The sequence below is a fragment of the Gamsiella multidivaricata genome (genome assembly GCF_025024155.1).
Source record: "Gamsiella multidivaricata strain RSA 2152 chromosome Unknown BC939scaffold_16, whole genome shotgun sequence".
NCBI lineage: Eukaryota > Fungi > Mortierellomycota > Mortierellomycetes > Mortierellales > Mortierellaceae > Gamsiella > Gamsiella multidivaricata.
Genome location: NW_026251724.1, coordinates 486,750 through 499,233, shown reverse-complemented (window position 1 = coordinate 499,233; position 12,484 = coordinate 486,750). Strand labels below are relative to the sequence as shown.

General features: G+C 48.5%; 3 protein-coding genes across 3 annotated transcripts; 1 reads left to right on the top strand and 2 right to left on the bottom strand.

Moving 5' to 3' along the window:
• Window positions 1–1,048: 1,048 nt before the first annotated feature.
• Window positions 1,049–4,308, bottom strand: BC939DRAFT_527027 (uncharacterized protein; the record flags this gene model as incomplete). Its single annotated transcript, XM_051561395.1, has 3 exons — window positions 3,802–4,308; window positions 3,560–3,697; window positions 1,049–3,475 (listed from the first exon to the last, which is right to left on the bottom strand). Exons 1-3 carry the CDS (start codon window positions 3,850–3,852, stop codon window positions 1,049–1,051), a joined length of 2,616 nt encoding a protein of 871 aa, XP_051414716.1. The 5' UTR covers window positions 3,853–4,308.
• A 962-nt stretch (window positions 4,309–5,270) lies between these two features.
• On the bottom strand, window positions 5,271–6,328 carry BC939DRAFT_527026 (uncharacterized protein; the record flags this gene model as incomplete). Its single annotated transcript, XM_051561394.1, has 2 exons — window positions 5,984–6,328; window positions 5,271–5,624 (listed from the first exon to the last, which is right to left on the bottom strand). Exons 1-2 carry the CDS (start codon window positions 6,191–6,193, stop codon window positions 5,271–5,273), a joined length of 564 nt encoding a protein of 187 aa, XP_051414715.1. The 5' UTR covers window positions 6,194–6,328.
• A 709-nt stretch (window positions 6,329–7,037) lies between these two features.
• Window positions 7,038–10,170, top strand: BC939DRAFT_444573 (uncharacterized protein). Its single transcript, XM_051554695.1, has 7 exons — window positions 7,038–7,269; window positions 7,360–7,474; window positions 7,669–8,064; window positions 8,184–8,458; window positions 8,544–8,827; window positions 8,921–8,982; window positions 9,073–10,170. The coding sequence occupies exons 1-7, from the start codon at window positions 7,126–7,128 to the stop codon at window positions 9,966–9,968; spliced, it is 2,172 nt and encodes a 723-aa protein (XP_051414714.1). The 5' UTR covers window positions 7,038–7,125; the 3' UTR covers window positions 9,969–10,170.
• The last annotated feature ends 2,314 nt before the right edge of the window (window positions 10,171–12,484 follow it).

Below are 12,484 nucleotides of genomic sequence, written 5' to 3'. Positions count from 1 at the left end.
CCCATAAAATAACCAATAAACCCTGGCAAAGATTGTCCATTGGAAAAAAAAAAAAAAAAAATGTTAAAGCCGTCGCGTGCTCATGGGGATTTATGTTAATAAAAAAAAAAAAAAAAATGCAATGTATTGTTAAAGCGGAACGCAGGGGAAAGACCTCTGGAAGCTTAGGGAGGTTACAGCGATGTTGTCGGATGCGGTACAATGACCACACTAGAAGATATGGGGCCAGTTATACACAAGTCGCAGAGACTATTCACTAGGAAACCGGCACTGATTGTCCCTCTCGGAGGACATAAAAAAAATGTTATTCTTTAAGTGCAAGTGTCATTTTTTTGGGTACAGATACTCTCAGATAAGGAAAGAATGAGACGCACGTTGAAATGCCTTCAGTTTAACCCGAGTCTGCAATGCGTGCATATCATGAAATTATGTTATCTTCACGCCGTCTGAAAGCGATATTGCTTCTATTGTATAATTGCACTATCTGCACCAGCATTACTTAGAACGTCTACGACTGCGCTGTTGGGAAAATCTTCTCTTCTCACATTATATCGCTTTGCTACACGCCGTATCCCTAACCGGCGTTTTTTGATAAAGTACTCCGCGCGTTTACTGAAGGACTACACGGTCATGAGCTTGGCGCCCCGCATACTGTGACCATATTTCTTTTCATCACTCAATCGTCGATAGATCACCCATATGGCCTTGCTCAAAATGATTGACATGCATGGTCTCTCCATCTTTAATGTTTCATTCTAACTCTTGTGATTTAACATCCATGCTTGAATGCCTGGATGCTTGAGCACTCTGCAATGCTGAAACTATGCAGACAAATACCTAGTGTGTTCTGTGCTCGGCAATGTGATAGACAGCTACAAGAAGTTATGGTTTATGGAGTACATGAAAAGACGCGTCAGCTCAACGAGCTTCTATTTTTCCTTCTCTCCCTCTTTTTTTTTTTTTTTTTTTTTGCGGACGCACTCATCAAATTGAGATTTAGCATTACTACATTAAAAAAAAGTCTATTTGCTACATATACTAACATATACTAATTGGCAGACTTTGCATTATCACGAGCAAGTTCCCGCATGTCGAGATTAAGGTTGATAGATACGTCGAGCGCATAGGGATTAAAGTAATCTTCCCTAAAATCATTTCTATCAATGATCTCGGACCGTCCCAGCTCCACTTCTGGCTCCACAGCATCCTCGCTGTCGTCAATGTCGTGATTATACATCTCTGGATGATTATGGTAATATTGATCGTCGTACGCGTATCCATCCTTCATCATGTTCTCATAATACTCGTCCTCCTCGCAAAGCTCATCCCATGGTTGCACCAATAGCCGGAGAGGCGGGGGAGGCATGGTCGAAAGATAATCAATATCCTTTTGGGTCAACACCCGTGGTGGTTCGTCATCTTCCTCGTCCGGGTGAATAACTATCGTAGGAATGATGGGCTTCTTTTTTTTCGAAAATGTATTGACGAGGTAGCTTTGCGAAAACGAAGACAGAGACGGATTTGAATTATCACCGCCCAAAGAAGACGATGAAGACGAGTTGGAACGGTTGCGCCAAAAATGAGGTAAAGACACAATACTTGATTTTGGTCGAGGGCCAATGGTGGATGTTGCAGTCGCGAGTGAGGCCAATGTCGTTGTCGTTGTTGTTGAAACAAGAGGCGGTGCTGCTGGAAAAGACGTTGATACGGAGAATGGAGATGCTGGATTAGGTTGTGGTGTTGATATCGATGCTATAGAGAATGAACATGAGGATGCAAATATCGGTTCTGAAGTCTGGCTACCAGCGCGGTTATCACAGGGAATAGGTTCGAGGGTTGAATGTTCGTGGCGAGGGCGCCCTTCAGATAAGTTCTGGTGTCTGGTTATCTGCGACAGGGATGTGAGGGATGAAAGCGAGGACAACGAATTTGAAGAATCTGAAGAATTGGGCTGCATTTGTGGTGGAGGCTCGCTTAGCTCATCAGCACAATCGGATGGCGGAAACGAGAATCGCTGTTTAATATCCTGTTCTTCCTGCGTAGTCTGAAGCCCAGGTTGTGAAACGAGTTGCTGAGCGTCGCGAACGCGCTTGGGCGGTATCGATGAAGTGATATCCTCATGTGGAGTTGCTGTTGCTGGCGATTTAGACGAAAACGCAATGAATGGCTCGCTAGAAGGTCGAGGTTGGTCTTTGGGTATAATATTGAGCGGTGTCACCGAAACCACCGTAAGTCCTTCAAAGGCATTGTCTGGACGCCGAGTAGTAGCCTCTTCCGTTCTCACTTTAAGCGTGGCATTCGTCGCCGTCAAATCCTGTTCGAAATCTTCGCCGTCAGACGTTGAGCCATTCGACAATGCAGAAAGTTCCGAAGACGAAGAGTCAGACGATAGCGTCAGGGACGTTTTCGTGGCGGTGCTCCGGATCCTTGCAGGGTTAGGCATCTCGCCCTTGACTCGGTGTCGAGCTGCTCCAGCAGTTTCTAGATGCTGCGTAGAACGCAAGCTATATGTCGCCTTTAAGGTGCCCGATGCCTGGTCACCATTCAGTAGTGATGGCTTGAAGATCATGTCTGAAAGTGATTCTCCGGAAGCTGAAAGGCTCAGAATGAAAACTTCGCTTTTCTTCCTGCTGTTACTGCCACTCGATGTACCCTCCGGCCCTGTCTTTGCCTGGTAGTTAGGGTCGTTAATGTAGATCATGGCCGACTCCAGCTTTGGCTGTTGACTGGGTTCTGCTAGGGATTGTCGGATGGACTGTGGTGGATAAACTGAGTGCGGTTGGATAAGCGAATGCGGTTGATGCTGTTCCTGGCCATCGTACATTTCATCGCTGAACGTAACAACGACCTGTGATATCCTCCGGTTGTTTGGAAAATAAATTGCATTGCTGCCAGAACTGGATCGCCTATCTCTCGTTGGCCAGGCCCTCTCTGGCGCTCGAAGATCGATACTACTAGGGCACTGACGCGTGATCGACTCCTTGCCCTTGTACGTTCTAAACGATGAATGTTCTTCGTCGCCGCTAATATTCTTTGTCTGTGAAGGCGGGGCAGATACGGTGCACCCGCCATGCGTCATACCTCTTGCTGAAGTTCCCCCAATAGGCGCAATTACCGACTGCCGGAAGTTGAGGAAATGCTGGGGCATCCTGGGGTTACTGCTAAGACTAGCTTGACTGCAATTCATTTCCAGAGGATGTGATCGCTTTGGACCTTGGACGGCCGAACCTGTCTCCGCACGCCGCGTCGCCAAGCGCAGTGAAACGAGGCAGACCAGTGTGATACACCATCCGCCCCATTGAACCCCATAGAGCAGCGGTACGACGATCTTCATAGCATCCGAAGGGTTCTTCACAATTTTCTGGCCAATGACAGTAACAGCGTTTACCAATGTCGGTGGTAATGCAACCAGTCCACAGATAACCAAGATGTGTGCTATTGCGAAAATCTCCCAGAGGCCAATCACTGTTGCGTACTAAAAAGATGTTCTAATGGGTATTAATGGCACAGCATCTCATACGAGCGATGAGGATCGGTTGAGGTGCTCTGCGGTACTTACACAATAAAGATAGCCGATACGTCGCCTATGTGCTGCAGCGATACCAAGGACGACAAAGAAAAACCCAACACTTGACACAATCGCCCCCACCCAAGCATTTGAGTCTGCTAATATTGAAGTCAGTACCAGGAGCATTGCCTATGCGTGGCGAGAAATAAGTCGAAGGCTGTTAATGATGCTGTACAAGTATATCATAAAGTGGATGTTTGCGCAAGAGGTGTCCCGAGCTTTTTTCAACTCACTGCCTGGATCCAGAGTGCGCCCATAAGAATCCTGGCTAGACTGATACTCATTATGTGAAAGTGACCAATGATGTGTCCTTGGTCTTACAGAACGGGATACGTTGCGTGTAGGGAATGAGGAGTCGGTGCGGTGCGATGTACAGGATTCGAGTTGATCTTTTTTGATTTCGGCTGAGCGGAAGACAGGGGAGTAAAAAGGGAGAGGGGGGGAGATAATACGGTTGTTCCTGGTGCTGAGTGCTATGCTCGTCAATGGGCGCTTGCGGGGCAGGTTCAATGGAAAATAAGGCGGTTCTGTCATGTATATCGGGCCAAAGACATGATGGCACGAGTGACAAATGCGCTGCTACTGCAGTGGGACAAAGGACCAAGGCTACCGTGTGTTCGGCAGAGAGAATGAGTAAGGGAGCGAGCAAACGAGGGAGCGGATGGAGAATGTGGATGAGGGATGCACAACAATGGAGATGAGGAGCAGAAGAAGAATGAATGAGTCTTCCGAAGGTGATGAATGGCACTGAGTGCATGCAGCGTGCACAGGTCAAGTCGCGTCCCTTTTTGTCCAATGGGAGGAGCTAGGTCTGTTCAGCATATGATTTATGGTTTCATCGCATGGTAGCAGGGTCCTTACACATGTTTCGGATGTATCGGCTCCATTCCTTGTCTGTGCACTCTCTGTGTATCCAGCGCTAATTGGCATTCCATTCCCTTCCCGCCTTACGCTTTGCACCTTTGCCGCCAACTTGCGCGGCCATTTCCATTCGCTGCACTACATTGCACTCCACTTCGCCTGATCTGGCGCGTCTCCTGGCTCTTCATCTGATTCTTGCTCTTGTGCTTCCCTGCCATTAGCATCAGATATCAGAAAGGAGCAAACGACCTTGTAATGTCTCCGTGCCTTTTGTTAATCATTAATGCTCTATTCTTTTGTCTTGCGGTAGATGGCAGCTCTGCGCCTCCTTTATTACCTGATAGCCAAAAGGTCTTTTCGTTCATTTTACTCCTGGTTCCCGGGAGCTTGCTTCGTGTTTCGTCTGCATCATATTGCTCCTATCCTATGCTCCTCGTGGTCACCAGTCGGCATGCGATCACGTCACGAGCAGACTTAAACTGAACACAGGAGCATGCGAGGGATGAGAAAGGGTGTACAATACAATCGCATCCAACCAATCGTGTCGAATGTCATTTTAGCGACGTCGTCGCATTGTATCACAGATCTATTCAGAATAGGCCAGAATGTGCCCAAAATGGCCGCAAATGGTAGCGTGAAGAGGCCGAGGAGTTGAGGGATGGGAAAAGAGGAGAGGATAACAAACAAGCTGGCCGTTGGACTGCGTCATTTGCTTCCCAGATTATGCATCCTCCATATTGTCTTTCAGCCTCCTTGGGTCCTCAATGCAGGAACGATTCTCTAATGTGACCCATAGCTGAAATGTTAGTAGAATAAAATACCACAGCACTGACCATATTCGTCATAATTCCCATTTCGCTTTGAGAGAGCCCGTGGCATCGTTCAAACCCGTGGCTCCCAATCCAGTACCGCTTGCCCTTGAACTAGGACTGCCGAGGACAAAATGAAAACAGAACATGAGTTCTTCTATCTGAGAAAAAGCAACCTTGTTGTTGACATGGTTCTGGTTACAGCAGGATTCGTCCAAATACACAAACACGGTGTCCTTATACTTGTCGGACCGTCGCTCTTGAAGGTAGTGCCGCCTCTTGGCCTTGATATCCTCGGCCTCGATAGAATTACTAGTGTTCCCGACATCCTGATAACGGGAATCTATTTTCTTCATCAACGAGCGAATCGCTTCCTTGCTTGGAACCTTGATACAGTTAAAAGGATTCTAACGTTAACAGCTTGTCCCTTCGTGTTCATTTCCGTTGCAATTCATCGAAGGTCTGAAGCAAACGATAGAGTGTGATTGTAGCGTGGATGGTTGCCTTGAGTGTCTCCGTTATCCTTTCTCAACACGATATCCTTGACGGTATTGAGTGAGAATCCCATGTAATAGGCCGTTCGTAGAAAAGGATCCGGTGCCGTAAAAGGTTTCGCGTTCTCTTTTTCTCCCTTGCAAAACCCGTAGCAATGAAGTACTGCTCTACACTCCTCTACAGACACCCTTTTTCAAGAAAGTCGCTTATGCTATTTGATTTAAACGAACGTATTGCTGGGAGGCAGGACCTTTCGTAATTCTCTGATCTGGCTCTGGATTAGCTTGACCTTCTTCTGCAACTTCTCAATCATCTCCAAGGTCTCCGAGGCTATTGGCTCTTCCTCTTTTTTCAGATCGTTGGACAGAGTTTCGGAAAGAGGATCAAGGCAGGGGTGTTTTCTTGAGGTGCTCATGGATGACTTGTCCGGCGAAGTAGCATGGGCTTCAGACACGGACATGGCTTTGGCAACTTGTATATCGTAGTCGTCGAAGCCATCTTCCACAGCATCCAAGGTTTCGATGAGAAAATGGTTTTTGAGAAAAACGCTCGCGGCTAGTGTAAGCAGACTGGTGCTTGAGAAGACAACGGTGTGTTCCGATGTGCAAAAAGTTGATTCAGCAGCGAGATACAAGGGTGGTGAAGAAGAAATGTCAAAGCTTTGTAGCGATGTCGATCCTCCAAAATAACGATGGAAACGAACTGTAAAGCCCTACCATCTGCTCAATAGGGTCCTCAGTGACGTTGTAGAGCCGGGGGGATAGCTATCGTTGGTGGGTCTTTACATGGCTGGTGAAAGTAAGCATTGGCCATGTCGATTGCTCATTGTGTCTGTAACACACAATCATTTCGCATCGAGCTCTTTGGATGGCCTGACCGCACATGCCCTAACATGCATATTAATCATTGTCGTTTCTTGCAGCGAGTACTTCTTTTGTCTGCAATGCTTTCGGGCTCCTTACTGAGACATTGCGGGTGTATACTCCCAGCCTCCAGTGCACCCAAGGCGAGCACTTCTAACAAATGGTTTGTATTGAGTGGATGTAGAGCTGGCCACTCGCTACAAGTACGGTCTGGTCGTATGCTGGAGCAGATTGCTGGAGCCAGCTTGAGTGTTTAACCTCACAAACACTCAGTTAATGGACATGACTGTTCTGGGTGTAATATACCCATATCCGGATGGGCATGGTCATTTGCGCTCTAAACTCGTGTCACCAAATGATACCCCATTTCCTGTGTGGCTCCTCTCCACACTTTTCGCTTCACCAATTGACATCATCGCAGATACTTTTCACCCCCCGCAACTTCACCTCTCTCTTTCTTACACTCCTCTTCTTCTCTGACCTCCCCCTCCCCCCTTTACGCCCTTTGGAAGAGTGATTCACATTCGCCATGGCTCTCCAGATCTACGACTTCGTGGCATTCTTCTTCACCATTATGCTCGACATCTTCTTCAGAGAGATTCGACCACGGGGCGCACACAAGATCCCCAAAAAGGGACCCGTGATCTTTGTCGCCGCTCCCCATGCCAACCAAGTAACCACCATTGCAATTCATTGTTCATTACATGGAATGAGGATGTGAGTAAGGAGTGTAGACTAATCGCTGTTACAATTCACCTCATAGTTCGTGGACCCTCTCGTGCTAATGCGAGAGTGTGGCAGGAGGGTCTCGTTTCTTGCCGCCAAAAAGTCCATGGATCGCCCTTGGATAGGAGCCTTCGCCCGGTCAATGAATGCCAGTAGGTGCTTCTACCAACAGTAACATGTCGCATCTACACCACTGTGGTCACCAGAAGCGATCAATTGCTTGCCCCTCCTCCCCTGCCCTGCTTCATTCTTCAGTTTATCTTTGTACGACTCCATGCCTCGATTTACCGTAATGGGTATCTTTTAGCCAATTGATAACTGATCCAACCCACTTTGTCTTGCTTAGTTCCTGTCGAACGCCCACAGGACCTTGCAAAGGTCGGATCTGGAATCATCAAACTGATGAATCGAGTTGGGGATCCTCTTCGCATCACTGGAATCGGATCTAAATTCACAAAGGAGCTCATGGTGAACGACATTATCCAATTGCCCAAGGATGTCGGTTCCGCGATTGTGGCAGAAATCATTTCGGACACGGAGTTGATTGTTAAGAAAGAATTCAAAGAGCTCAAGGCATTGGAGCTGCTATCGAGGGCGGAGGGTACAGCCTACAAGTGTCTGCCGCACATGGATCAGACCAATGTCTACAAGACTGTGTTTGAGCGACTGAATGCAGGACACTGTGTAGGTATCTTCCCTGAAGGAGGATCCCATGACCGCGCCGAAATGTTGCCGTTGAAAGGTATGTTTGGCCTCTTTTGTTTCCATTCTATGAACAATGTGGTGAATGGAGCCATTATCAGTGTGGATGATATATCATCATCTCATCTTATACTTTCGTACGAACAATATTGCTGATAGCTGGTGTCACGATCATGGCTCTGGGAGCGTTGGCCGCCAATCCAAATTTGGATCTCAAGATCGTTTGCTGTGGTCTCAATTACTTCCATCCACATCGGTTCCGATCCCGCGCTGTCGTCGAGTTTGGCGAACCGTTGACAGTTGCCCCGGAGTTAGTCGAGATGTACAAGAAAGGAGGCGCCGATAAGCGTGGGGCTTGTGGCAAACTCTTGGATATCATCTACGAGGCCCTTCGAGGCGTCACCCTCAACGCACCGGATTATGAGACATTGATGGTATGAACCTTATGGGTGTGCAAAGTTGAATCTCTTGTGTTATACTGATAAAGCTAATACAATATTCTCCTCTACTTTGTTACAGGTTATCCAAGCTGCTCGCCGTTTATACAAGCCCACTCATCGTAAGCTTCAGATCTCCCAGGTCGTGGAGCTAAATCGCCGTTTTGTCGCCGGATATATGCACTTCAAGGACAATCCAAAGGTCATCGAGGCCAAGAATAAAGTCATGCATTACAACACGCAGCTGCGTTATCACGGACTACGGGATCATCAGGTCAACATTCGCACGACGAGAAGACATGCTATCGGATTGCTCGTCTCAAGACTGATTCAAATGATTTTCCTGACCTGTCTCGCGCTCCCAGGGTGAGTTTATTCTGTCTCTGATGTGTATTTCACAGTATGAAGTGCAGGAATCGCACCCACTAATTCCTTGATGTTGCCTTGGCATCGTTGTAGGACGCTTATGAACCTCCCGGTTGCCGTCGTTGCTCGAATCATAAGTAACAAGAAGGCGAAAGGTATGTATGATTGAATATGGCCTATGAAAACTCAGTCTGTTTTTGGTATCGATATTGCAAGAGCTGATCGTACTTTTTGGTTTATCGCAGAGGCATTGGCTGCTTCAACAGTCAAGATCGCAGGACGAGATGTTCTGGCTACATGGAAGCTGCTTGTTGCGCTCGGATTGATGCCGGTCCTCTACTTTTCATACTCTGTTCTAGTCTTTGTCTACTGCGGCCAGTTCGATCTCTCTCTCAAGGCACGTCTGTTGATCGCCTGGGCAGCTTGGGCTCTTATTCCATTTGTAACATATGCCAGCATTCGATTCGGTGAACAGGGTCTGGACATTATGAAATCCATCCGGCCTCTTTTTCTCTCGATCATTCCTGGCGAGCAGGATACCATGGACGACCTCCGCAAAGCACGCGCAGAGCTGCAAAAGACCATCACGGATTTGATCAACGAGCTGGCGCCAGAGATCTACCCCGATTTCGATTCCACGCGCATCATTGATCCATCACCTAACGACCGACCAAGCCGCTCGGCTTCGGGCACCAATCTTGCTCAGACCATCTTTAGCACTGCAGCACAGCCATTAGCGCAGTGGTTGGGCAAGGACGGTCGATTTGAATGGGAGCGTGCAGAGGACTCGGATGCAGACGACGTGTTTTTCTTCCTCAATCCAGCAGCAGCAATTCGTGGGCGCTCTAGGGCATCTTCATGGGAAGGACTCAATTCGCCTTCGGGAAATGGTACTGTGGGCGAAGGTTCGCGGTCGAGGAACCGCAGTAGGACAAGTAGTTTCACCTCAGGTCAGATCCAGCTGGGGGAGGGCTTCAAACTGGAAGCATTAACAGAGCTGCCGAGAGACAAGCCCTTTGCAGAGGTGACCCGTCGACTGAGTGTTAGCCGGAAACAAAGGCTTGGACTAGAGGGCATGACTCGGTCGGACACTGACGAAAATGAGAGCAACACAACTTATAAGAGCTCTTTAGCACCATGATATATAGTTTTGACCCCATACATTGTTCCCACGACCGAAATAAAGCCTTTTGGTCTGTGCCTATTTTGGAAAGCAGTACAAAGATCTCTGATGCCTGTCGCTGTCCACAATGAGCATTTGGAGATATCCGGATCGGGCAATGGTACCAAGCCGTGATTCCTTTCGAGATCTTAGTAATCTTCATCAAGTTGTGAAGTGTGGTCTAATAAAGCGTAGCTCTCTCTTCCTTCTCGTAAGATGGCAATCAGCAAGGAATATGGACGCCGATGCTCAAGGCGTGTTCGCAAGTAGATGGCATCAAATGTTCAGATGAAAGCGTGGACACCCTTCATCCTCTATCTATAAATTACCAGCATCTAGCAAGCGACTTGGGTAGCCAACCCAGCATTGTCCATACCATTGATTATAAAAAATAAAAGACATTAGAATAAAGTAACATCCACTCAAACAAAAAAAAATGCTCTCCCCGCAGGCTACCCTGCGCAAACTCATCTGCGACCTACTGCAGCTCTCCACTGCTTCAAACTCTCCCATGCCCACTCCTGTTTCTTCCACATCAAGTTACCAAAGAGGACATAAGACCAGCCCTCGTCCGTCCCATCCCAGAGCTCCACGAATCCGACGGAGCAAAACTACCAAAAGGCTCAGCCGAGCAATTCGACCCTCTGGCGTTGCTTCACACTACCTCTCCAGCTCATCCTCGACCAGCTCTGACTCCGTATGCTCCAGCGGCTCAAGTGGCTCGAATTCGGTCACAACAAACCTCAACCCAGGTATTCTGGATGAGATTCTTGACGGTTTCCTTGGTCTGGTCCGGTCGGAGGTGCAGGAAATGCTTGTTGAGCAGAAAAGAAGGCCACAGGCTATCTCTGCAGCACAGAGTACACCCGCACTGAATACCTTGAGCACTACTACGAGTGCCAACGCGAGCATGGACTCGAATGCGAATGCCAACACGGTCAACGCGAACGCAAGTGCGAGCGCATCAACATTAAACAATAACACCTTCATTGCGGTGCCATCGACCCCGACGGCTTCGTCGGCACCATCTGGTCCTCCTTCCTCTTCCCCACCACAGCCTTCAGCCCAAACTCCAACTCCTCAACCTCCTGGCTCAATTCCTGCTACCCTAGCAGCCCCGGGGTTGACTGGGCACGACGTCCAGCAGATGATGGAACAAATAGGTATCTCAATCGGTCGAACCCTCGAACATTGTCAGAATGTATTCCATCACGAAGAGATGAGAGCACTGGAGCTCAACAGCTTTGAACAGAACCAGCGAATTTCGTGCTGGCAGGCGGAGCTGCACCGAGAACTCCAGGCAAAGTTGAGAGACCTGGAGGAGAGACAAAAACAGGTGTTCAAGGAAGCGTTGCTGCAGGCCATGACCGAGTTTTATGGCATAAAACTAAAGGATCTGAATCAGCAAAATGCACAGCAACAGCAACAGCAACTACCTAAGCATCCAGACCAGCAACAGCAATCATCTCAGGGACCTGCTCCTACTTCAACTCTTGTACCGACCCCGAAACCGTCTGTCCAGAGAAACATCTCCTCAAGGTTTAACAAGTACAATAAGTCCCAGCTGCGCAAGAAGGGAAAGGAGCTCAAGCGTACCTCGAAGGCGACTATAAACGTAAACTTTACTCCACCGGGGGTACTTGTCGCAGCTCCACCTGTTTACACACCTGCTAAGCCTAGTTTGGGGGTGGATCACAGATACAACAGGAATGGCCGCATCAGGAAAGGGTACAGGCGCGGGTGTAGTGTGTCATGTTCGTCTCCATACTCCCAACCGATTACATCCTCTACCTCGACACCACAGCTTGGTTCAACTCCCAACTTTACATGGCGACCGCCCGCCAATTCGACTACCCAGCCTTACGTTTTCATGCACAATGGCCCCGAAGTTGAGATGAGCCTCGCCAAAGATGCAGCCGTCGTTGAATGGAAATTTAGACCCATGCACCCGGATCCTACCCTCGCCGCCATCCTTGCCTACCTCGACTTCATGGCAGCAAATGAAAAAACGTCCTTCAGCTTTGGCGCGGTTATCATCAGATACGGCCAAGCCCATCTCCGATACTGCATACGCCACGTTGGTCCCAACACTGGTGTGATGGACCAGGTCTATGCGTTTTACGGATATAGAAACCCTACGAACGTATCGGACGAAGAGGTTGCTAGAGCAATTGCACAGTGGCATTATATGCCCTCGCATCCGGACCCGGCTACCGCGGCGACGCTGACGCAGTTAAGTTTTGATGCGGCAACCAAGGCGGCGCGGTTTGAGTTTGGAATTGTGATTATGGAATTGGGGCAGAGGCACTTGATCGAGTGTGTGCCGAGGTTACCAAAGCCAGTACAGGTTCAGAGGCCTTCTCCTTCTGGGTCACAGGTACAGGCATCGAATGGGCTTGGGAAACCACCGACAGCGGCTCACTCGTCTGCCCAGCCAAAGTTTACATTCACACCACCACCAGCGCCATCACCACAGATGACCCCTAATACGACGC